The following is a 24,502-nucleotide window of genomic DNA, read 5'->3' on the forward strand; positions in this document are numbered from 1 at the left end:
CTCTGGTGCCGCTCACGGTCTCTGACTCATCCCGCTCCCAAAGCTGATCCCCCCCTCAGCGTGCCACGGGCTGGGCTGGGGGCAGGCGGGGAAGGGGCCCGGGAGAGGCAGAGCGCGGAGGAGGTCAGAGAAGAGGCGGCTCCCAGGCCCTCTGCTGATCCCCGGATGCTCCCATCCTCCGAGCTGGGGCGGGAAGGAGGAGGCAGAGCATGGCCAAACGCTGTCCCGGGCCGGAAAGGGGCTGGCGGGGGGCCGGGGCGTGCGTGCGGGTTAAGGCAGCAGGGACGCAGCTGTGCAAACAAGGGCGCAGTGGCTGGAGTGGAGGGAACGGCGCCAAACGCCCGCGTTTGCAGGCTCCAAAGGTTTTCCCTGCGGTGCACCCTCCTAGCAAGGGCGAGCTCGCCCAAAGGTGCCCTTGCTGGGGTGCCCCGCGGTGCCCGGGGAGGTGGGTGCACCCTGTTGGTGCTCCAGCCTGGCTGTGGGTCCCAGCCCTGGGGGCCATGGTGCCGGAGGGCGCCGCGCTGGCCACCCTTGGGTGCGATGTGTCTGGACGTGGCGGTGGGGCTGGGGGCTCGGAAGGAGCCGGTTTGGGTTCCTGGGGCGTCCCAGGCTCCCGCGGTGTTGATAAACCCGAAAGAGCGACCTGAGGCTGGTGTCTGAGTGTCAGAAACAGAAACCAGCTGGGACCAACCCAGCCGGTTGGACTGCCCCCTCCGTGCGCGAGAGGAAGCTGGTAGCAGCATTCTTGGTGTCCGAATCATCTGGAGAACACCAGGCACCGGCACAGGGGCTGGCGAGCCCACGGGGAGGGCTCCGGCGCTCCCTGCCGCCGTCGGCACAGCTGGCAGCACCTGGATCCTCTGCCCTCCCGGCTGCCTCTGCGGGCAGGGCTGGACAGAGCGACAGGGACAGACAGACGGACAGACAGACAGACGGGCCAGGCTCCTGGACTGTGCACCGTGGCAGGGGAGAGCTGCGGGTGCTCCGCGACTGAGGCACGGCGAGGTGCAAAGCTTCGTCAGAAGGCGGCTTCATTAGCGCTGTAATTAGGGGCAGGGGGCGGGGGCTTTATGGGGCTGGCAGGGGCAGGGACGCGAGGCTCCGTGGGGCTGCTCATCTTTGGGGCTGTTTCTCAGAGGGCTCGTGCAGCGGGCTCGGCTGGTGGCGGGGACACGAGCGTGTCGATGTCCCCCCGGTGCTGACCTCCCTGCACTGAGGGGCTCCAGACCGCCATGGGCAAGATGCCGGGGCCAGCTGCCCCTTCCGAGCGTGCCTCGGGCTCTGCTGGCGCCTCCGGTACCAGGTACCTCTTATCTCGGTAATGTCAGGAATGCACCGCGCTGGGGCTTCCCCTGTTCCGCGGGAGGAGTGTGCCAGGAACAGACCCCAGCGTGCCCAGCTCGATGCCTGCCTGTGCCAGGCGTGAGCATCCCCCGTGGTCAGCAGGAGGATGGGGTTCGTGGGGCATCCCCCTCCTGGCACAGGGGATGGGCTGCGGGGCACCGCGTGCGGGGATGCAGGTACTGGAGGTGCTGGGAGAAATCACTGGGATGTCGCAATGCAGGGAGCGCTTTGGTATGGGATGAGGCCACCGGTCCCTGGGCTGGGGCACAGGGATGTGGTGCTGTCAGTGGCCACAGCTTGTGGCAGCACTCCTGGTCCTGATGCTCGAAGCCAGGAGCGTGTCCCAGCTGCTTGAGCCTCTCTGAGGGATTTGGGAAGAGAGGTCGGGCATCACTCCATCCTGGGGAGTTATGCTGCCGAAAGGCATTGCCCCCTGCGACATCCCCAGCATCCTTCCCACATGCAGTACCCGCACACCCCGGTGCCTGAACCCCTCCTGAGAACCCCCCCCGTGCCCCCACGTTGTGATATGGGCAGCACCAGTGCCACAGGCCTTGCTCACTCAGTGGGGAGCAGATTAAACAGCCCTGCAGAGGGTAATCTGCCCAGGCCCTGCAGGGATTACAGCTCCTCCTAATGAGCTTAATTGGGACAGTGTTGTCCTGACGACTGGAGGGACTGGCACCAAGGTAACGCCGAGGCTGCGGGACCCACAGAGCCGCTTGGCTTGGACCGAGCAGCGAGGGGGGGACGTGGACCTGCTGCTTCCCAGCCCCGCTCGCACGCAGACCATCAGCAGTGGCAGCTGCCGGCTCCTTTTGGCCTCTGCCCAGTGGCCCTGGGAGCTGGGGACGCCCGGGCTCACCCTGGTGCTGGGGGAGGCTGGGGCATGGCTTTGCAGCGGCTCAGCAGGTGCGTGGGGACGTTGGGGCCGGGCTGCGGGGCTCTGCCGCACCGGGGGAGGCTTTGCCTGGCCGTGGAGGTGCCCCAGGCCCAGGCTGGTGACACCGGGCTCCCCGGCCTCTGCTTGAGGCTGCAGGGCCAGGAGGAGCCACAGACCGTCTGTGGCTGCGTACCTCCGGCAGTGGCCGGGGACGCAGCGATGCTCTCCACGGTGCAGGGTGGCAGCGGGGTCCAGGCCCCGGCACTCAGAAATCTGCTTCGTCCTGCCCGAGGCGCGCGGCTGGCATTGCCTTGGGGACAGGAGGCAGTTTTGGGGCTTCTGCGGTGGCTGCGGGGACTTCCCAGGGTCCCAGGGGGCAGGGAATGGCTCTGCCTTTCCTTTCCCGATGCAGAGCTCCTGGAAAGGGCGGGGGAGTTTCCAAAGCACTTTGTTGTCCGTGGGTTTCCATCCTGCTTGCCGGAGCGAGAGGAAGTGAGCATGGAGACGGCAAAGGGCCGGGCAGCAGGGTCCGGCCCCGCACCCTTCCTGCCCCGGTGGCGAGGTGGCCGGGGGTGGCTGGGGGACAGAGGGACACATCTGGGGATGAACTGGGGCTCAGGAGGCTGGCCGTGATGTTGGGCACTGGGCATCAGCCTCTTCCCGTGGCTTGCACGGGGCCACACGGGGACATATCCAGGTGCTGCAGCCACCCTGCTGCGTGGGTGCCACCGCTGTCCCTGCCTCGGTGGCAGCCCTGCCTGCGTGCACTGCTGCTGGTGACCCCAAAATCTCGTGTCCCACAGGGAGGCCCTCCAGGTCACACTCAACGATGTCGCTGTCTGCGCGCCCGCAGCGCCGAGTCCTCGTCGCCAAGATCAATAGGAGCCAGTCGTTCGCCGGAGTGAACTCGACAGCGGACCGGCCCTTCAGGTAGGAGAGGGGTGCTGGCGCTGCTCGGTGCGAGGGATGGGGACAGGGACGGGGACAGCACTGGTGGCAGGACCCGAGGTGCTGCCCCTTCCTGCTGCACCTCCTGCAGGGACCTTCGTGGTACCCAGGGGATGTCGCGCTGGGGGCTGCGGGGAGCGTTGAGGCCAGGTGGGACACTGAGTCCATCCCCAACCCTCATCTGTCCCTGTTCCAGCCGGGAGGAAGGGCCCTGCTGCCGGAGCATGGTGGGGGCAGGCATAGCACGATGGTCCTCAGGAAGTCCTTAAGGGTTTCCCTGTGACCACCTCGTCATGTTTAATGACTGCAGTGAAGGAGCCTGTGTGGTTTTGAAGCTTTGTGTCTCGACCGCCTTGACGTCCTGTGGCTGCGAGTTTCTCTGTTTGAGTGCCGGCGTGAGTCAGGGCTTCCTCTGGGTCATTGTAAACCTGTTGCTGGAAGGTTTTGTTGACTGCCCATGAGTTCTGCTGTGAGGAGCGGCGAGCACAAGGTCCCTGCTTAACCTCTCCACTGCTGGCGATTTTATGGGGCCCATCGTACGGTTCCCCCTTTGCTGAACCTGACATCAAGGGGAACCACCCCCAGTGCTGCTCATCCCTGCACCCTCTGCTCCTTTCCTAGCTCCTCACGGGGAGGGAGCTGCGGGTGCGTCTTGGGACAAGCATGCTGTGGGTTTGGGCTGTGGCATTTTAATGCTTTTGATCCCATTTCCATGCTCCTTACCTCCCAGTGCACCCAGCACCTCCCAGCCAGGAGAGACAGCCGGGTGGCGGGGGAAAGCAGTGCCGAGAGCGAGCCAGGCTCCAGCAGCACCTCCAGGAGCCTTGCCAGGCTGTGGGACGGCAGCGGGGTGGGCACAGGGCTGGGCAGAGCTTCCCCATGCCTGGGAGCAGACCTCCAGCCGCGCTCAGCTCTCGTCCCGAGGAGCTGCTCCCCTTCTGCAGGTTGCTCCTGTCTGGAGCCTCTGAGCCTTTTGTGTGAGGCTCCAGCTGCTGGCCACCAGTACACACGCCTCTGGACCTGGGGGTGCTGGAGTGGCAAACAAGCGATGGGGAGATGCTCGTGGTGCCCAGGGCCCTGGAGGATGAGAGTGAGGAGGGATGGCCATGGAAAACAAGCACTTGCCCATCGCGCTGGCTTGGGATGAGGCCAAGACATTTACTTTCCCCTACTGATATTTCGGGGAAGTTTTCTGGCCGCTCCTCCAAGGAGCCGCACAGGATGGGAGGTCCGGCCCGGGACGGCGCTGGTGGCACGGCCGCGCTGGAGGGCGGAAGGGAAGATCCGGCCCTGGCGTTGCTGGAGGGGCCGGGGAGCGACTGTTGCACAAGGCAGGAAGGGCGGTGTTGGGGTGGCAGGAGAGATGTCCCTGCTCCGTGTTGCTGTGCCGATGATGGGGTGACAGGCTCCTCGTCCCCACGTTGCTCCCGTGCTGACACCGGCTGGGGTCCCTCTCTGCAACCCCACAGTGGCAACCCAGGGTGCTGGAGATGGAGCAGAGCATGGTCACCCTCTGGGGGATGGCCAGGGCTGAAGATGCCCCCATGGCCACTCCAGGAGCTCAGCTTGGCTCCAGGAGGTGCAAGTTTGCCTTTGCTCTCCCTAAAAGGAGCCTGGGACCCCACAGAGGCATCCCCATGGCCAGCATCTCCAACCCCTCTGAGATGGGGTTAACTCCCCGCTGTCCTCCACCATGGGCTAAGCAGGTCTTTCCTTGTCCTCCATGTCCACTTTGGGGTGGCCAAATACATCCAGGGCCATTCTCCCTCCTCGCTCTCCCGTCTGCCGTGGCAGTGAGGTCTGGCACTGCCCGGGAGGGGGCTTCATGGGGAGGCTGAGCAGGCACAGGACCGACCTCGGTGCCTGTGGTCCACGCACCCCAGCTGGCCGCTCTGCAGCACGGGTGCACGAAGCGCTTCTCCTCCCTGCGTGCCGGGTGCCTGAGCTCCCCACCAAATGTTTGCATCGCTCCTTTTGGCCCTGGTGCTTCCTCCAGCAGGCAGGAGGATGCTGCAAAGTGCCCGCTGCCACGTGTGGGCGCGGGGTGGGAGCCGTCGGGGCGGGCGACAGCAGGGGCGCGGGCGCGTGGGGCAGGCAGCCCCGCAGCCGTGCACAGCCCCGTCTCGCCCGGCCCCGCTGGCCGGTTAGACTGGCTGCCAGCGAGTCGTGGGAGAGGCAGGCAGGTCCGGACGGAGCTCCCAGGACCTGGCCTCCTTTCCGGAGCTCCCTGTCGCGAGACAGAGGGTGCCCAGGGGGACCCCGGCGCTGCGGGCTCACCCTGACTGTGCCGGCTCTGCCTGCCTGTCTCGCCAGGAACCTCTCGCCCTTCACGCCCACCGTCTCCCGCAAGACTGGCTCCAGGGTCAGTAGGATGTTCTCAATGTCCCACAAATCCCCACCACCCAAGGTGCCTCAGCCCAACCGCCTGGACGAGGTGTATGAAGCGCTCAAGAAGGGCTTGACGTAAGTGCTGGGGCCCCCCGCGGCTGGGTGGTTGGAGCCAGGGAGCACCCACGTGGGCCCCCCGTGGCCGGCTTGGCATGGGTTGGGGGTGGCAGCCACCCAGCAGGGACACGCCAGCTCTCCTGGGCACGTCCTGCTCCTGCACAAGAATTGCGTGGGGAATGGGAGTGCGAGTCCCAGGGTCCCACAGCAGGAGGGACGCAGTGGCACCACCTCCCCGAGATCACCCCCAGCTGGGGTGCGCCCAGTGCTGCAGCAGCGCCCCATGCCACATCCCACGCAGAAGCTCACGCGGGCTCCCTTGCTGGAGTGGGGAATGGAGTGTGGGGCCCCGTGGCGTGGTTCCAGACTGACCCCGCGGTGCTGGTGTCCCCAGAGCCTACGTGGAGGTACACCAGCTGGAACTGGAGAAGCTCAGCACCCAGATCCGCGAGTCCAAGAGGAATTCGCGCCTGGTGAGTGATGCTGGGAAGTGTCTCACGGGGAGCGATGCTTTGAGCAGACCCTGGGTTGTGGTCATGGCTGGGACTTGGTCCAGCTGTGCCCCAGGGAACAGCCTGCTTCTGTGGGGACATCAGGGGCCAGCCCGGGCTCTGGTGTCGGGCTGCGCGGGGCTCCTGTCCTGCTGCCATGCACTCTCCAGCCCTGGCTGGGTGCTGCATGTCCATGCTGACATGCTATGGGTGACGGGTGCGCCATGTGCCAGGGCTCCTTGGGTGGGCAGAGCTGGCTTTGTGCTGCGTCTTATCCCTCTCCTCTCTCCTCCAGGGCTTCCTCTACGATCTGGATAAGGTAAGCGGGAGCGGTGCCCCGTCCCCCTTGCCTCCCCACATCCCAGTGCCAGGGATGTGCCGCCGCCAGCCCCTTCCCTGCTTGTGCTCCACCTCTACTGCCCTCCTTCCCCTGGGTGGCCGGGACTGGGGCTCTGTGGCAGAGTGGCAGGGGACAACACAGAGACTGCTGGTGGCTTTTAGCCCTCTTCTTGGGACATGTCCTAGCTGCAGCACGAGCATGGAGCAGGGCCATGTCCTGTCCTGCAGCTCCTCTGGGGGAGCCTCTCACGCCATCTCCTCTGTTTTTCCAGCAAGTGAAGTCAATTGAGCGCTTCCTGCGTCGCCTGGAATTTCATGCTAGCAAGGTAGGAGCTGCGGAGCGGGCTGGGCTTTGGGTTTCTGGCCTCTGTGTGGCACAGGGACTGTGGAGCCTGCTTGTCCTGCGGTGCCCCAGGCACTGGGAGACCACCTCAAGAAGCCACTGTCGCTGCCTGCTTCTTGTCCCCTTGCCCCTCACTGCACCTCTGGCCTGTCCTTGCAGATCGACGAGCTCTACGAAGCCTACTGCATCCAGCGGCGGCTCCGCGATGGGGCCCACAACATGGTCAAGGCTTACAGCACGGGCTCGCCGGGCAGCCGAGAGGCACGCGAGAGCCTGGCTGAGGCCAGCAAGGGCTACAAGGAGTACACGGAGGTCAGGCACCAGGCGCTGGGTGGGCTGGGAGGGTGCTGACACCATGGACTGTGGGTGACGGGAGCTCTGTCCCTTGTCCCCAGAACATGTGCCTGCTGGAGAGCGAGCTGGAGAGCCAGCTGGGCGAGTTCCACGTCCGGATGAAAGGTAAGGCATCCCTCCCCAGCCCCGGCCCTACACCAGCACATCTTGCCCTGACGCCCCTCTGCCTTCTCTTGCAGGGCTGGCAGGTTTCGCCCGGCTCTGCGCTGGCGACCAGTACGAGGTTCGTGGGGCTTTGGGCTTACAGATGGGGATCTGCTCTCCTCCCTCCCTGCGGTCCTCGCTGGGCCTGGGGGATGTGGGTGGGCCTTGTCCTGGGTGCCGGTGCCGCGTTTGGGGCGTGTGGTGGGTGGCCCTGGATGTGCAGAGAGCATCTCCCCCATCCCCATGTCTCTGCTCCTTTCCCAGATCTTCATGAAGTACGGGCGGCAGCGGTGGAAGCTGCGTGGGCGCATCGAGGTGAACAGCAAGCAGGTCTGGGACAGCGAGGAGATGGTTTTCTTGCCTCTCATCACCGAGTTCCTCTCCATCAAGGTATGGGGCCTTGCAGGGAGGGCAGCAGTGGGGCAGGGAGGGTGTGGGCCAGGGGGCACCTTCCTGGCCGGAGCCGTGTTAGGGAAACAGCGGCGATGATTGTGGTGAGGACACGTGTGAGGAGCCATGTGCTGGCTGTGGGAGGAGAACATGACCAAGGCAGCACCGGGACCTGGTGGGAGACCAGGACCTCACCCAAATCCAGCCCTTGCTGGGGATGGAAGATGCTGTCTGGTGGTGGTGGCATCCTGGCAGCATCAGGGGTGCTGCGTGCACAGCTGCCAATGGGCTCATCTCATCCTCTCCTCCTCCTCCTTCTCCAGGTGACGGAGCTAAAGAGCCTGGCCAACCATGTGGTGGTGGGCAACGTGTCCTGTGAGACCAAGGACCTCTTTGCAGCTCTCCCCCAGGTGGTGGCTGTGGATATCAACGACTTGGGTACCCTCAAACTCAGCCTGGAGGTGACCTGGAAGTGAGTACCCCGGCAGGCTTTGCTGGTAGCATGTGGCAGGGCGGGGGACCCAGCGCTGCCCTTCCTTGAGCTTTCACCCATCCCAAAACTTGGCTGCAATTCTGGAAAGTCAAAAGTGGACTGAAGAGCACACTGCTGTGCTATCCAACACCCTCCCACTCACTGCAGAGCAGGGTTGAGACCTCCTGGCTTGGGAAGCTCCCCTCACCTCCCTGCTCTCCTCCGCAGCCCCTTCGACAAGGACGACCAGCCCTCGGCAGCCAGCAGCGTTAACAAGGCCTCCACGGTGAACAAGCGCTTCTCCACCTACAACCAGAGCCCGCCTGACACGCCGTCCCTGCGGGAGCAGGCTTTCTACGTAAGTGTGGGGCCACACGGAGCTGCCTGTGGCTGGGGCGAGGTGGCCTGCGGTGGGATCTGCTTCGTTGAGTTGCGTGTGTCAGGAGAAGTCCCGATGGGTGGCACAGCTTGGGGACAAGGGCGGGCAGACCTGCCCTGGAGCTCTGCTCCATCCGTCCGACCACGGCCCCGGCACCGGCCCTCCCACCCTCACAGCTCCTCTTCTCTCTGCCCAAGAGCCCGGCGCGGGCAGCCGACAAGCACGGCTGGTCCTTGTTGGACATCTTTCGGGAGACACTCTTGGAGAAGCTGTCTCGGAGCTGCTCCTGCGGCGACGTCTCCTCGGTCGAGCTCAGGAGATGGCCGCGGCCAGGCCGCGTAAGTGCAAGGGCTGGAGCCGGCCTGTAGCGTAGCCCAGTGGCGTGGCCGTCCTGCCGTAGCGTAGCCGCTCCTCGTCTCCTACTCGCCAGTGAGTAGAAGGCCTGGCCGTGTCCCTGCTGGTGGCCGTGCTGTGCTGTGCCGTGGCGGCGCTGGCGTGGCGCTAACGTGGCGCGGCGCTGGCACGAGGTTGGCGCGGTGCTGGCGTGACGTTGGCTGGTGTGACGCTGGGGTGACACTGGTGTGACGTCGCTGTGACGCCGGCGTGACGTTGTTGACATCTCCGTGATGTCATCGTGATGTCACCATGACGTCATCGTGGCATCAGTGTGATGGCGGTGCTGCCCCCTGCGGGCTGGTGGCGGGGCTGTCGCTCTCCTTGCAGCCGAGGCCTCCCGGTGTCGCGCCCGCCACGCTGGGTGCCGCCGGCTGGAAGGGGCAGCAGCGCGCCGAGGGGTGCCCCTTCCAGCCCTGAGGGTCGCCGCGGCCTTGGTGCCTCCTGACACCCTCTCGTCCCCTCCACAGAACATGCTGCGGCGCCAGGAGGAGCTGGAGAACGGCACGGCCTGGTCCATCTCCTCCGAGTCGTCGGACGACTCCTCGAGCCCCCAGCTGTCGGGCAGCGCCCGCCACGCCGCCAAGCCCATCGTGCAGCCCGAGGTGCAGGCCTCGGCCCCCGCCATCGAGATCTCCTTCTCTCAGCAGCAGGAGGAGGCTGGGGCCGGCGGCGGCGTCCCTGCCGGGACGGCTCTGCCGGGGCACCCGGAGGAGCAGGGCGGCCGCAAGAAGGACCCGGTGGCCAACGGGCACGTGCCCTACGCCCGGACTCTCAGCCACATCAGTGAAGCCAGTGTGGACGCGAGCATGGAGGCCAAGGCTGTGGAGAGCCTGTGGGAGCCCTCTCTCAGCACAGAGGACCCCAGTGCAGGCGAGCCGGATGCGGACTCCCTCCCTGGCGCCTCAAATTCGGTGCCAGAGGCCTGGGCAGGGCAGGACAATGGCCCCGAGGCCAAGCCCCGCGCTGTGGTGGCGTGGGCTGAGACTTGTGAGATGGAGGCCGAGCCAGTGGCAAGCCCGGCACCCAGCCCGGCACCGGCACAGGAGGTTTGCGGCAGTGAGGCCCCCGCGCCGGCCGCGGTGCTGGCACAGGCCCCCGCCGAAGAGGAGTCCGTCCTCGCCCCACACTTGGCCGCCAGCCCCCCAGCAGTCCCACGGGTGAAGGCCGTGGACTCAGGGCTGGAGGAGGCCATCAGCCTCCTGGCCTCAGCCCTGGATGACTATCGGGGACAGTTCCCAGAGCTGCAGCCCCTGGAACGGGAGCTCAAACACCTGGAGGAGATCCTGCTGGTGAGGAGGCTCAGAAGGATTCCACAACAGTAGTTGGGGACAAGGGGCAAGGATGGTGGGGCCATCCCTGATGGCAGTGACCAGGGACAAGGGTGGTGGGGCCATCCCTGATGGCAGTGGCCAGGGACAAGGGTGGTGGGGCCACTTTGGCTGCCTTGACAAGACCTGTCCGTGCCAAGACCCATCCATGCCATCCCTTCCTCCACAGCACAAGCAGGGTGTGTTCCTTAGCCGGGCCTCAAGCATCAGCCTCACAGTGGAGCACGCTCTGGAGAGCTTCAGCTTCCTCAACACCTCGGACATGGAGGACTCAGAGGGCTCCGAGGAGGATGCTCTCCAGGACGAGAGGTGGGCAGCAGGGGGCTCACAGAATGGGGACTGGGGCAGGATGCGGCCCTGGGGCAGCTGGGATGGGGGTGCCCAGTTCTGGTGGGGTGCCTCCCTGCACATCTAGGTGGCCCCATCTCAGCTGGGGACAGTCCCAGCCCGTGAAGTAGCAGGATCTGGCCCTGCTGGGGAGCACAGAGCCACCCCGTGTCTCCATGGGCACTGGGTGCCCTGTGCTCCTGGGACCGATTCATTTGTCCAGTCCTGAGCAGCTGTGATACTGTAGGTCCTACAGAAACTGCCCAGTGTTGCCCCCACAGCAGTGGGTGAGGAAGGGCTGGATCCAGGCTTCCTGCACTGACCTGGCCCGGTCTCTCCCTGGTTTGCAGGAGGGCCAGCAGAGCCCGGCGTGGGAGCAGGGCCCCCAGCTCTGGTGAGGTGGGAGCAGACGACGCAGGGACATGCAGTGGCTCCGACGGCAGTGCTGACCCCATGAGCACTGGCAACGAGTTCCTGGATAAGGCCCTGGTGCTTCACCTCCACAACTGCAACCGCCTGCTGCTGGTGAGAACAGGGGCTGGGGCACGGTGTTGGGACACATCCCGGGGTTGGCCGTGGCTCCCTGAAGCTTCTGGCCCTGATAAACCCCCTTGAGACGTCTCGCTGTGCTGGGGTCTGGGCGCTGCGCTCTGACCCTAATGCCCTCGGTGTGCCTGTGCCTTGCAGAAGCTGGGCACCTTTGGGCCCCTGCGGTGCCACGAGATGTACGCCCTGGACCGGCTGCTGCGGGAGGCGCAGGTGCTGGAGATCGTGTGCCAGCTGACGGAGGAGCGACTGGAAGCAGCCTGCTCTGCTGCCGGAGGTAAAGGCGGCGCGGGGCTGCGCGGGCAGGAGGTGCCAGCCCAGCACCAGAGGAGGCTTGACAGCACCTGTCCCCACAGTGGTGCAGTTCTCGACGCGGAAGGAAGGGGTGCTGCCCCTCTGGGACCGCTGCGTGGAGCTGCCCAACGTCTACACCTGCCCCGTGGAGCGGTTCCTGCAGGTGCTCAGCGCCCAGTACGCAGCGCCCATCAACGAGCGGCACCCAGGACTGGCTGATGCAGGTGAGCCCATGGGATTTGGGGAGGGAGCCGCCAGCCCAACAAGGTGCCTGCGACTGCTGCACAGCCTGACCCCGTCCCTGTCCCACAGTGTGTGTGAAGCTGGTGGAGGATGTGCTGAATCGGCGGCTGCCCCGGCGGCCCGGCGGCACCCAAGGCGAGCAGGTCACCATCTTCCAGTACTGGAGCCACTTTGAGTCCCTCGGCGCCCTGGTGCTTGACACCTACGTGATGGAGCTGGCGGAGGAAGGTGGGTGCCCTCCTGCCCTCTCAAAACCCTGGCTTGGGGTTCCCAGCCCTGAGTATGGGGTGGCAGAGGCTGTTGCACCCACGCTGTAGGGTGTGCAGCACCTCCACATGCCACGGGCCACCACCCAGAGGCTCTCCCATTGTTGGGGCAGACCTGATCCATTACTGGTGCACAGCCCCCTCCCATGCTGCCTTCCTGGGCACCCTCTGGACCTTGCAGGTCCCCAGCATCGCAGCTTGGTGCCCCAGCAGCGGGGCACCAGCCCTGGGCACCCTGTGTGGGGTCCCTGTGCCTGGTGTGTGCAGGCTGAGCATGCAGCTGCATGGGGAGGAGGCAGGGGCGAGCGGGCTGGCAGTGCTCACGCAGCTGTCCCCGCAGTGCTGCTGGCGCAGAACCTCAACTCAGACGACCAGGACGTGGTGCTTCGGGCGCTGAAGCGTGTGCCCGAGGGCCGCCTGAAGAAGGAAGGGCTGAAGGCGCTGAGCCTGCTCCTCGTGGAGGGCAACAGCAAGGTGGTGAGCGCCGTGTCGGCCCAGCTCCGCAGCCTGGCGGAAAACCCCCGCTTCCGCCAGCGGGTACGTCGCGGGTGCGAGGGGAGGAGGTGGGCTGCAGGGACGCCGCCCCGCACGGTGGCACTGACCCCTTGCTCTACCCCAGGCCCTTGTGTGCTACCTGGACCAGCTGGAGGATGAGGAGGTGCAGACGCGCGTGGCCGGGTGCGCGGCGCTGGGCTGCCTCAAGGTGAGAGGGGTGTCGGGAGGAGCAGCAGAGCCCGTGGGCCATTCGCTTTCACGGCTGGGCTGGCCACGGGGTGGATGAAGAGGAATCTGCGTGCGCAGGGCAGCCCAGCAGTGCCCCAGTGGTCTCTGCATGCCCTCTGGCTCCTGGGAGAAATGAGCTGGTGGTGCCCAAAACTTGCCAGAGAACCAGGCAGGGGCACCAGGAAGGGAAAAAGGGAAAGGGCACAGTCAAGGGACTTTGCTGCCCAGGGCTGGGCTGGAGGAAGGAGAGCTCCATGGGGACTTGGGGACTTGCCTTGCCAGCCTGGGTCCTGCCATGGGGACCTGGAAACCTGTGCTGCCTTCCCCTCTGGTCTGTGTCTACGTGGATGGTGCTGCCAGCAGTGCTCAGCCCTTTGCCCCTCTCCCACAGGCCAAGGAGAGCATCGAGCAGCTGGTTTACCTGTGCCAAACCGACAAGGAGCCCGTGCGGGAGGCAGCCAAGCAGAGCCTGATGCTGTGCGGTGAGTGTCCTGCGGCACCCCTGCTCCCTCCACGCTCTCGGCTCCCTCCATGCCCCCAAGGGGCATCTCCAAGCCCCACGCTGCCCGCGGGAGAGGGTGACCTGCGCTGGTCCCTGCCTACCCCACGCTCTGGCTCATGGTGCCCTAAGCTCTGCGGGGCGAGAGCAGGCTGGCGGTGGGCAGTGAGGGCCAGGAGTCCCGCGGCCACAGTGCTAAGCGTGGTTGTTATTTATTATTTGCTAGATGGCACTGAGAGAACCATCTGAGTGGGTTTCTAGGCCTCCAGGTCGCGGCAGCTGCTGCACAGGTTGGGACACGTGAGCCGTCCTCGTCCCCCAGTCCCCGCTCCTGCCGCTTTGCTCACGAATGTCTCCGTCTTAGCGCCTGTCAGCCGTGTCACCTTTTGGAGTCTGTGTGTCTTGGTTGTTCGTAGCGCCCATCCCCGTGGCACCGCCGGCACACGTAGGTGCCTTGTGTCCCGTGTCCCAGCAGATTGTCCACGTCACCAGCTCCTGCTGGGGATGGCCGCTGTGTGCAGATTTGTGTGCGGGGCTGCCAGGCGAAGATCCCTGAGCCAGCTTGTGGTGTGGACGTGTGCATCCCTGTGTTTATGTGGGGGTCCTGGCGAGCCCTCTGGCGAGCCCTCGGGGGTCCCCATGTGGGTGCATGCAGATGTGCACAGCTGTTTGGGATGCTGTTTGGCACAGCCCCGAGTCCTGGCCAGTTTGCCCGAGCCAGGCTGTCCGCAAGCGTGTGGGGCCAGCGGCCAGTGCTCCTGGAGCCGAGCTGCGGGTGATCCCTGCCCCGTGTGGGCACGGGCATGGCAGGCAGCTGAAGAACAGGACTTGCAGCATCTGAATCAGGAGCTCCGGGGGCTTTTAGAGCCTGATCCCGGCTGGGACCTGTCCAAGGGTGTGCTAAGGAGAAGAGGAAAGGTCTCTGCTCTGTCTGAACCACACTGGCTCAGCTCTGCCGGGCGTTAGCCATGTTTTCCTTAAAGGCCGGGGAGGGCAGATGGGGACAGGCAACGGCCAGAGCTTCTGCAGTTTGCTTTGCTTCACTGACCACAGCATGTGCTTGCAGGGGAAGATGGCAAATCAGCTCACCGGCGGCTGGAGGAGACCCTGGACAGCCTCCCGAGGATCTTCGCGCCAGCCAGCATGGCCAGTACAGCTTTCTGAGACGCAGCACGAAGCCACCCGCCATCCCTCGAGGGCAAAGGCACCGCTGGGCTACCTGGGCTTGCACGGACTGGGCCCAGCCAGGAGCCAGCAGCCCCCAGCTCGCGGCAGCGCAGCGCAGTATTACCCCCGCCGGCAGCTGGCCGCGGCCGCACACTGCCTTACGGAGCACCGCTTCCCCTGCCCCCAGACGCTGGCCATGCGGGGTGCCACGTACGCACCCCCAGGCGAGGAGGGGGGGGAGCTCGCCGCACGTCCCACCCTTCTATTGCTATTTAAAATACACGGGGAAACCGCCCTTCCTGCCCCGCCGCCGGGATCGGAGCGGCAGGGAGACGTTCTGGATTTCTCTGCCTCCTGCCTTCCCGTCGCGCGGGGGCACGTGCCCTTCCCCGGAAGGACCTGCACTTTGGAAACGACGCCGTTTCTTTCCAGGAGTCGCCTGGGCTGTGGGGACTGCTGCCCTTTGCCGCCTGGAAGTCCCCAGGACTTAAATAAAATGAAATATGAGATATTAATATATTCTGCTGGCGTTTCTTCTTTCCAGCTCCACGTGCTCCTGTCCCTCCCCAGTGGTGGCTGCAGGGAGTGTAGCGAGATAACGGCCCCAGCCCAGAGCCCTTCCTGCCCTGCTGGGAAGCGCTGTGGAGGGCAGGGGCAGGAGGAGTGACAGAGGGACAGACGGACGGACAGAAGCTGCCACCTTTTTTTGGTTTTATTTTATTTTTTATTTACAGATTTTTGCAGAAAAACGAAAGCAAAAAAATTCTTTTTCTATAATGTCTCTATAAATCTATATATAATGTAATTACAGAGAATGACTAATTTTGATTTTAAACCAGAAATAAAAAACAAACCTTTAATGAGCGTTGGTGTCGCTGCGTGGGTGTTTCTCCGGCCCCGACGCCACGGGGCAGTGCGAGCTACTGGTTGGTGCAGCAGGCTGCGGGGCCGGGAGGGGTCTCGCAGGACAGGTGGGATTTCTGCCCGCTCCCAGGGCGCGCCGTGCTGTCCTGCCCTCCAGGGGTCCTGTCACGGTGGCGATTTAAGCACTGCTTCCCGTGTTGTCTTTGCAAATGCACCTTGGTTCAGCTGTCTGTCAGGGGAATGCTTCTGGGCCGGCAGAGCTGGGCTCAGCTGGGTGTTTCTCGAGTGTTCAGCAAGGTGAGGATTGACACCGGCCTTCAGCCTCACCCAGAGGAGAGCAGGCGTCTCTTTTCAAGCAGCGGAAGGAGTTTCCACCCTGCCTGAGCTTTGCAGGAGTTACCGAGGTGCTGCAAAACCTTGGCTGCTGGGCACGGGAAGCCTCACCCAGGTGACACGAGTTGGGCAGGCCAAAGCAGACAGAGCAGGGTCACAGCAGCGGTGGTGCCCAGCGCAGGGAACCACGATCTGCCCTCAGAGAAGGGAGGTGGTGGCTGCTGGCACGGTGGGCTTGGGGACACCCCAGGAATCAGGATGCTTCCCGCTGGAGCGCTGTCACTACTCCCGGGGCAGCCCTGGTTTCTACTCTGTTTTGTGCCTGTGGCGGGATCCCAGGCAACGGAGCCAGGGTCAGAGCTCGCCCAGCTGGACTAGGTTTTGAAACCCACCTCCACGGGGGATTTGGGACCTCCTGGGTTTCCTCCGATGGCAGCAGAGGCAGGAACCACCACGGTCAGCGCCGTCAGCACCTCCCCGGGTTTCCCAGCAAGTCCCAGCCGTCTGGTCCTCTGCCCTCACTAACGGCCCTTTGCTAGGCTGCCTCAGACCCCCAGCGCTCATCCTGCTGGACATACTCGCACCTGCCCCTTCCACAGTTCTGCCTTTGCAGGGACCCGCACGGACCAGGGAGCTTAGGCTCTCGGGCTCTTCTCTCTGCTTCAGCAGGGGGCTGCCAGCAGAGGTGCACGTCCCCTTGTGGGGAAGGGGGCCCGCAAAAGGGATGGCAGCATGCGGTGGTGCACGGGGTGTCCCCGGGGGAACAACTCCTTTGTGTAACTGGCTGGGAGCACCAAGTCAGAGGCGAGGCGCATGCTGCACCCGGGCACCTCGTGCTGGGGTCTGCGTGAGCACCGTAAGCCTGCGAGGCCAGCTGGTGGCACGGGCAGCTCTTGGCTGGTCTCTGCCACTCAGGTCTGCGCTGGGTGCGTGGCACAGAGCAGCACCAAGCCGACACCTCGGCAAAGCCTGGCGCCTGTCCGGGCCGGGGGGCTGCTTTCAGAGGAAGTGTTCCGGACGTGGTTTCACCTGCAGACAGGACTGCAGGAACGGCACTTTGCTGCAGCAGCGCTAGCTTAGCATTCCTCCACCTGCTCTGGGGGCTGCGCGAGCCCCAGGAGGAAAGCGCGGTGCTCCTCCCAGAGCTCTGCATCGCGCTGGCAGCGGCAAGGGTGGAAACGGGGGTCCCGGCTGGCACGTGCTGCAGCTGGCAATCAGCTGAGGACAAGAGCACCCTGGAGGTGGAAAGTGGCCCAGACTACTTCTATCTTTGGTGTTGTTTCTTTTCCCCCTGAGTAACTCCTCGGAATAAGAACAGCCCCGTGCTCCAGTGGCCAGAGCCACGCATTCAATTCACTCATCTACGTGGGTGTCCTCCTTGCCCTGCCAAGCCCCAGCCCCGGCCCTGCAGCACAATGCCGCCTTCCAGGATAAGCTGCACCTTGGCTGCAGAGATCTGAGCAGGAAAGCAGCCTTCTGTCAGGGCAGGCAGGGCGCTGCACATCAGGACAAAATGACTCTGCCCCTGGAACTCCTAGGAAGAACCTCTCTTATGTATTTCTGGGGCTATGCGAATATCTGGGAAAAAAAATGTGATTTAAGGAGTGTATTTCCCAGCCCCTTGCTCTGAATGGGTCCGTTCCATCACCCAAGGACCTACTGGTGATGCCCATCCCCACGGACACTGCCAGGTCACCTGGAAACGCAGAACCATTTTAGCTGGAATAAACTCCTAAGAGTCTTCCCCTTTGCGCAGCACCCACGTAAAGCACTCATTGCAGTTTGCATCCTGCTCATCTATTTTTTGAGGGCTGCCGAGGAGCAGGGCAGCCGTCACAAGAAGCAGCTGCCTGAAAGGAGGGGGAGGACCGAACTTTCCCCTCCAGGACTTCACGTGTCCTCCAGCCCTCGTGCAGGAACCACACCGCTTCATGGGACGAGCTCGCCGGGTGCCGCTCCCAGCGCACGGGGACGGATACTGCGCCGCAGAGCACACTTTGCAGCAGCATGTTTGCTCTTTCAAAGGAGACAGTGTTCCAGCACCACGTTTGTCAGCCAAATCTGTGTCAGCGCTGAAAACCTCTCTCTCTCACGGACGTGCGTGCACTCGGCAGCACCAATGACTGTTGCAGCTACTTGCTTTTCTTGTGTGAGCTGCAGTCTGTGGGAGGGTGTCTCTGTCATGGTTACATTAGCCATGCGCTCTGGGATCTAGAAAGATTTTCCTTTCCCCCATTTACTGCTGTTTTCTTCTCAACTAAAGGGGCGCATATGAATTCTGAACCACTTTGCAGTATCGGCTTCTACCCGCCGCTCCCAGGGCAGCATCCCGAGGAGCCCGCGCAGATCTCCAGCAGAAAACAACCGCCCAGCCAACACGGCCTCCAGCAGGGCTGGCACGGCTGCTCAGCGCTCGGCGACACCGAGAGCACCAGCCAGAACGACCCCGGGCAGACACCGCCACTTCGGGGTGGCACAAGCTCTGATTGACCCTCATGCCTAAGAAATGACTCAAATCTTGATGCTCAGCCATGTTCAGGGGGATGTGGGATTGCAGTTTGGGATACTCTTGCTTGAGCAGGCTCAGATTTGGAGCTACCACCTTATCCCAGGCTTGTATGAAACCACGTTTCCAAGGCATTCGCTACGTGCAGATTTTAAGGCACTTAGAAACGATTCAAACAGCTCAGCACTCTGCATTTAGCCCCAGCAAAGCAACAACCCCCTCAAGATCACCGCCTTGTTCCTCGCAGGGCTGTCAGGTACACGCACCGCGGGCCTGCTCCCCAAGGACCGCTCCTGAGGTGACAGCCGGGGCTGCATTTCACACACAGACCTAAGCACGCTCCAGGCAGACTCCAAAGCTGAATTTAATGCTAGCTCCCAAATGCTCCCCTGCTTAAGGGACAGGGGTGATTCCCGCAGTCTCATTCAGACGGAGGGCGATCGAAGCACAGAGCTGTGAGGAGCAGGAAATGAGGGGTTGAGCTCAGCCGGGGCCTCATCAAAGCGCCTGGGCGCTCCTCAGCTCCGGCTCCTGCATTTCTGCTCCCAGGCAAGCCGTCCCTAGGAAAGGCCTCGCCCAGACAGCTTTCCAGGCAGCAACCCCTGCCTCTGGGTGTCTAATTCAGAGATGCCAGGAGGATGGTTTTCAGGAGGTGGAAGCTGGGGTGCGGGGGGCTTGAATCGTCTGCAAACAGGCTCAAAAACGCCTCCAAGTGAGGAATCCAGGACCAATAGGTCGCCCCCCCCAGCGCACGCTGGGAATGGTTTCTGACACTTCTGACAAGGAAGGCCCAGGAGGAGGCGGTGGCTGCAAGAACAACTTCTGCTTCCTAAGCAGTGACGCTCCTAATACAAAAGATAAGCAACATTTGTCATAGGATGGCTATCAACAGAAGGTATGAGTGTTTAAAGGAACGTAAGATGTGACCTGACCTACAGCTAGTGCTTCTCTCCACACTGAGTAACACCTGAGCTAGGTTTTTGAGCTTAAAGTAGGATTTATGGCCACAGATGAAAAATACGCCATTCTCCCCAAAATAACAATTGATGGCTTGACAGCCTACAATAAAACAGCTTTTAAAAATTCACACTGCAGAACCTCTTCTCCCCAGAAATGATCTTAACAGATCCTCCACATTTCTCAAGTGATTAAGACGGTGGAGGTCACGGCTGGGGGCTGCACCCTCTCACTTCCTGTAACCGTCACTTTTTGCCACCGCTTTATCACTGATTTTTTCCACCTCCAGCTGAGGTTGAAGAAGCAGAGCCCCAGCCCAGCAACCCAAGCAGTCGCAGCTCGCCCTCTCCATCTGCTCACCATGCCACAGCTCCCCTGCTGCAACGCATTAATGGACGCGGGTGGTGTCACAGTCCTCCAAAGTGATCTTGGTCTCAGCTACCAACAGCCCTGAGAGGGGCATCGGTGTTCCCTGAGGCCCTGCCACCAGCACAAGGACTGGGGGAGCTGAGGTGAGAGAAGCCCTCAAAGCCAGGGCACAACAAGACGCAGGTCCTCACCTCCTCGCTCACCAACACCTCGGCCAAGCTCTCTCCACACAGCAGCAGCCTGGCAGGCTCTTCTCACCCCCTGCAACACAGCTCAAGAAGGCGCGAGCGATATTTGGGCTAGGATTTAAGGGCACTGTTTATACGTGTTAATATATGCTGCATTTGTCTGATATTTTTGTCACTTGCTAAGCAGGTTGGGGTAAAGGCTGGGCTGTTGAACAGCTTCTACTCTGTGCTGCAACGACACCTCACAAGGCGAAAATTTGGGGCAAGATTTTTGTTAACCATTTCAACTGTATCAGCATGAGAACTCTTTGGTCGTAGAAGCAGAGCTTGTGTTTAGGTTTCTTTACATTTAGTCTTCTCTCTGAATTCCCTGCCTTATTATCCTCCAGAGAACAATAGGTGAACAAAAGGAGCAAGAAATGCAACTTCGTTCCATTGCATCTTAAACTATTAGTACTTTAACTCATTACACTCACTTCATTTCACATTTTAATAGTAAGAAAATAAAAAGGGGATGTAGCATGAGCTCACAGAAATTCCTCTTCCTCTCAGCTTGCCTTTGAACCAACACAACTGGAGACGAGAAAGCTTGTTAAACCCAGATCCATCACCACAGGAAACTGCAGAAAACGCCACAGCATGAAGGATGCAGAAACCCCTCCAGTTTTTAAGGATGTGCCGTTGCTCACCACCTTCTCCACTTTTGCAAGCTGCACTTGTTCAGAGAAGCCTCACCTACCTTTCACTGCAGGCCACTCGCTCCAAACTCAACTAAGACGTAAAATCAAGACCCATCCCAACGCAGGGCCCACGGGCAGCACACCCACGTACAACACACTCAGTGCTACGGCTGCTTCCAGCTTCTGGGGGGCAGCAGGAGAAAGCTGCAGGCAGAAGTTGGTGTCAGTGGGCCGGAGTCCCTGCGGCAGCGTCCCCAGAAGCTCCCTGTGGGACAGCCGGCACCACAGGCGCCACCTCACACTCCTACAGCACGCTCCGCTCGACCGCCAGCCTGGAAAGCTTCAAAACCACTGGGAAAATGCCCCCTAACTCCTGTAACTCTTTGGGATTTACAAAATCACCCTAACTCAAGCCAGCATCGCTGACTCCTCACACAGCTTAAGGAAAGGACCTACCCTTGCAGCCTACAGACCCCTCCCTGGCATGGGCACCAACATCAGCTTGGGCTTTTGCCCCAGCCTCGCCCTGCTGGGTCACTCCTGTCCCCACAGCACCTGAGGGGCTGCGCTGCCCTGCCCGGGCGGGCCTGAGGGCTCGGGAGAGGCTGAGGGGAGGCGCAGGGGGGGCTGGGGCTGGCGCCAGCACTGGGTCATGGGGATCTGAGGGGACCCAGGGGGACCCTAATGGGACCTCAACAGGACACTAATGGGACCCAGGGGGACCCTAAGAGGACCCTAATGGGACCTAAGGAACCCCAATAGGACCCAGGGGGACCCTAATAGGACCCAAGAGGACCCCAAGAGGACCCTAATGGGACCCAGGGGGACCCCAAGAGGACCCTAACGGGACCCAAGGGCCCCCCACGGGACCCAGGGGCCGCGGCCATGCGCGGGCTCCCCTCAGGGGCCGGGGGCGGCGCGAGCTCCCCTCAGCCCGTCCCGCCCTCGGCGGCACGTGACGCACCCACGCACGCGCGCACCCGAGTGACGCCGCCGCCGCCGCCCCGGCCCCGCGTTTGAAGTTGGCGCGCGCCCCGCGGCCCCCCCCCCCCCCGCCTCCCCCCAACCCCGCCCCGCCCCGCCCTCCCAGCCTGCCCCGCGCGGCCGCTTCCCCGCGCGCCGTCCCCTCCTTCCCCCCCCCCCCCCCCCTCCTCCTCCTCCTCCTCCTCCTCCCCTCCCCTCCCCGCTCCGGCCGGCGGCCGCGGCAGCCGCGCTCGCGCAGGCGCACTCCGCCCGCCCGCCGCCATTTTGTGTCCGAAGCGACTGTGGAGCGATTAAACCGCGAGCTGGTGCTGGGCGCTAGCGGCGGCCGCGGCGGGGCGTGCGGGGCGCGGCGGCTCCGCGGGGCCCGGGGCGGCGGCGGCGGGGCGGCGGCGGGGCCCGGCGGCCGGGAGTCGAGCTCGGCGGGGCCGCGGGCGGCAGGTAAGCGGCGGCGGGGGGTTTGCAGTCGCTTTCTCCGGCCTCTAGGTGTCACGATGGGGCTCCGCTCCGGCTGGGGCCCCGCAGCGGCCGCCGCCGGGGAAGCAGGGGGCTTTGTCTCCCTCTATCGTCCCCAGCGCGGCCGGCGCCTGCCCGCCCGCCCGCCAGCCCGCCTGCCACCGCCGCCGTTCCCCACAGCGCGGCGCTGGGCTGCGGCCCGAGCCCCGGGGCCTCGCTTCCCCCGCCGTCCCCCGCCCGGCCCAAGGCCGCCTCCGCGCCGCCGGCCGCGGCCTCCATTTTCTTTTCCTTTGTCTCCGCCGCCGCCGCCCCGCCGGGGCTGACGGCCGCCCCCTCCCCGCCGCGCGAGCCGCCGCCGCCCCCCCCCCCCCCCCCCCTTCTTCCCTTCCCGTCCCGTCCCTTCCTCGCCCGTCCCTTCCTCCTCCCCGCCCTCCCCGCCCCGGGTCGGGCCCGCTCCGCCCCCCCCCCCCCCCCCCCGCCGCCGCCTTGGGCCCCTCACCCGGTCCCCCCGCGCCAACCTCCGCGGGGCCGTGCGCGCCGCGCTGCCCCCGGCCTCCCTCGCCGTCCTTTGCCGGCTGCCGGCCGCGGGCCCGAGGCGGCGGCGGCGGCGCGTCCCCGCTCCTGCCGGCCGCCGCCTCGCTGCGCTGGCGTGTGCTGCGGAGTGAGAGGCGCTGCGAGGCGCAGAGCGGGACTCGAGCTCCCTCTGCAAGGCAGGCTGAGCAGCGCCATGCAGCACCGGGACGCGGGCACGGCGCGGCTGGGGGGCGCCCGCTCTCGCCGCGCTGCCCTCCCGCTGTCCCCCCCCCCATCCCCCCTCCGGCTCCGGTGCCTCTCGGCCCGGGACCCTCGTGGGGGGGCTCCGGCTGCCCCCGCTTCCCCCCCCCCCCCCCCCCCCCCCCCAAGGGCTGCCCCGCGGCCCGGCCCGCGGCGGGTTTTTCCCCCGCGGGGTTTGCCGGCGGCTCGCCCGGCTCCCCGAGGCACCGCGGTGGCGGAGCCGGGGGGGCCGAAAGCCCGCCGCGAAAAAGGCTTTTCGCCTCCCCGTCTTGCGTGGGTTTGTTCCGCGGGGGGCAGCGCAGAGCCTGATCCTTCCTGCGATGCGGGAGAGGAAATCGCACATGTTCTGCGAGCAGTTTGCTTTTTGTTCCCTGCATCGACTCTGGGTTTCTCCAGTACAAGGATTAAGGCAGTATCGTACTTCTCCCTGCCTTAGCTGTGTCAAATGACTCTGATACAGGGTTTTTGTCGTGTTGTTACGCGTCTTTTTCTGCTTAATGCAATCCTTAGGACTTGCCTGCTGGTGAGAATGAGCTCGCTTTCCTGTTTGTGACTTCCTATTTTTTTTACCCGGTCTTTTTTTTTTTTTTTTTTTTCCCCTCCCTCAAATAAGCACATAGCCGTTCTTCACCTCCTGCCAGTTGCTGAATTCTGGTAATAAACCCCAGAGGTGTCATTAAAAGTATCTGAAATACTCTGCTTACTGCTTCCAGCATATGTGTTTTTTCTGTTTCAGTGCAGGAAGTGTAAACATTTTCTCAGGTTCTGCAGTTTATTCTAGTTATGCAGAGCCTGTTGATTTTGCAGGAGTCCTTTGGGTATAAGAAATAGCTCTGCGCTGTATCCAAGCTGTAGTTCTTCCATGAGACGCATCTAACCTTTTACGTTAGTACAGAACAAATCATTAAGACTGAAGGAAGTAACAATTTGAGCGTAAGGGCAAAGCAGTGCCTTCCTTTTTTTTTAGGGTGATAGATTTTCTTTACCTCTGTTTGGCTTTTCTTCTGGATGTATAGGACTAACTCAATTTCAATATCCTCTGTATTTATAGTATACATGAGAAAGATCGTTAAGATGCACAGAGTGGTTTCCCTAATGCTCGTGAAACACTTTGTGGGATGTTTTTGAGGAATAACGCCAGAATAAAAGGCACTAAATTACAGGTCTTGTACTCTCAAGTGGCACTACAACTGAAATAATATACAGCAAGTCGTGTCCGATTCAGGGAGAGTTTGGGGAGTTGTCACTACAGCGTTAAGCTCGCTGGCAACTCATGCCTACGCTGTTATCAAGGGAGAGAGCTATTTCAAGAACTGCTTTTGGTATTAGCAGGCTGTATCTTGAATATGAACTAATTTGTGTATCATTACCAGCTTTTGTGGCTGCAGGTTGATACCTGCCTGATGTGGTGCCATTGCTGTTGTCTTAAAAATGCCAGAAGCTGACTTGTGTTATTTCTGTGTTTGTTTAGTGTTTATCTGAAAAATCGAATCATACGTGATTACTAGCTTGCTTAGGAATTTCTTTTCTTCCCTATAGTACTTCATAGCCAAGAACTCCTGCTTTCCTACTAACGTTTTTGGAAGGCAGGTGTTGAGCTTTGCTAGGCTAATCTGCTCTCTGAGCGGAGCCAGAGTGATCCTTTGCCCTTATGCTCCGTACCTAGGCGAATTCTTCATCTCTTGTAACAGCGAGCTGTGGTGAGCTCTCAGCTCTGGATAGCTCTTCCTGCTCTGTCTGAGCAGCTTTTTCTATGTTGGCTCTAGAGAAGAAAAAACAGAAGAAAATAAACAAGCACCCAAAGGGGAAAGTACATAAAAAACCTGTAATTTAGGCAGGGAGGAAGCCAAGACCAAAGTTAGTGTTGTGGGGATGGACCTAGGGCATCAGATGTACCGAAGAAGCAAGCCTTGTTCCATTGGATAGAGGAAGGAGAATCCAGTTTCTTCCTTGCTGCAGCAGCCTCCTGCCTTCTTGACTACTACTAGGGAAGTTGTTTCCTGGCCTTGGATCCGGCATTTGGTGTAACCAGGAGCCTGCCTACAAGCGAGAACAGAGCTGTACGCTTCCTGC

General features: G+C 62.6%; 2 protein-coding genes and 1 long non-coding RNA gene across 12 annotated transcripts in view; 2 read left to right on the forward strand and 1 right to left on the reverse strand.

The window, feature by feature from the left end:
* Positions 1 to 15,185, forward strand: part of RIPOR1 (RHO family interacting cell polarization regulator 1) — a 27,582-nt gene extending 12,397 nt beyond the window's left edge. For 5 of the 6 annotated variants that reach the window (XM_048078741.2, XM_048078742.2, XM_048078737.2 and 2 more), the window contains 21 exons: positions 3,031 to 3,157; positions 5,489 to 5,638; positions 6,015 to 6,093; positions 6,407 to 6,430; positions 6,723 to 6,776; positions 6,953 to 7,105; positions 7,189 to 7,252; positions 7,327 to 7,370; positions 7,556 to 7,681; positions 8,005 to 8,153; positions 8,382 to 8,511; positions 9,396 to 10,217; positions 10,426 to 10,565; positions 10,934 to 11,108; positions 11,271 to 11,406; positions 11,486 to 11,647; positions 11,736 to 11,894; positions 12,273 to 12,469; positions 12,552 to 12,635; positions 13,047 to 13,137; positions 14,221 to 15,185. In XM_048078741.2, coding sequence (XP_047934698.2) covers positions 3,057 to 3,157; positions 5,489 to 5,638; positions 6,015 to 6,093; positions 6,407 to 6,430; positions 6,723 to 6,776; positions 6,953 to 7,105; positions 7,189 to 7,252; positions 7,327 to 7,370; positions 7,556 to 7,681; positions 8,005 to 8,153; positions 8,382 to 8,511; positions 9,396 to 10,217; positions 10,426 to 10,565; positions 10,934 to 11,108; positions 11,271 to 11,406; positions 11,486 to 11,647; positions 11,736 to 11,894; positions 12,273 to 12,469; positions 12,552 to 12,635; positions 13,047 to 13,137; positions 14,221 to 14,318 — 3,138 coding nt within the window. In that variant the 5' untranslated portion in view covers positions 3,031 to 3,056 and the 3' untranslated portion in view covers positions 14,319 to 15,185. Of the gene's footprint in view, positions 1 to 910; positions 1,043 to 3,030; positions 3,158 to 5,488; positions 5,639 to 6,014; positions 6,094 to 6,406; positions 6,431 to 6,722; positions 6,777 to 6,952; positions 7,106 to 7,188; positions 7,253 to 7,326; positions 7,371 to 7,555; positions 7,682 to 8,004; positions 8,154 to 8,381; positions 8,512 to 9,395; positions 10,218 to 10,425; positions 10,566 to 10,933; positions 11,109 to 11,270; positions 11,407 to 11,485; positions 11,648 to 11,735; positions 11,895 to 12,272; positions 12,470 to 12,551; positions 12,636 to 13,046; positions 13,138 to 14,220 lie in introns of those variants that run through there. The other variant, XM_048078740.2, reaches the window with a different exon arrangement.
* On the reverse strand, positions 15,023 to 22,532 carry LOC136791818 (uncharacterized). The gene is made up of 2 exons (XR_010834617.1): positions 22,174 to 22,532; positions 15,023 to 20,422 (listed from the first exon to the last, which is right to left on the reverse strand). It is a non-coding gene; the product is annotated as an uncharacterized lncRNA (long non-coding RNA).
* CTCF (CCCTC-binding factor) overlaps positions 21,455 to 24,502 on the forward strand; it is a 37,368-nt gene continuing 34,320 nt past the window's right edge. For 4 of the 5 annotated variants that reach the window (XM_067004608.1, XM_067004606.1, XM_067004605.1 and 1 more), the window contains exon 1: positions 21,456 to 21,640. The gene's annotated coding sequence lies outside the window, so the exon portion shown is untranslated. Of the gene's footprint in view, positions 21,641 to 24,502 lie in introns of all 5 variants that reach the window. The other variant, XM_067004609.1, reaches the window with a different exon arrangement.

This window comes from Anser cygnoides, chromosome 12 (genome assembly GCF_040182565.1).
Source record: "Anser cygnoides isolate HZ-2024a breed goose chromosome 12, Taihu_goose_T2T_genome, whole genome shotgun sequence".
In the NCBI taxonomy this organism is placed as follows: Eukaryota; Metazoa; Chordata; class Aves; order Anseriformes; family Anatidae; genus Anser; species Anser cygnoides.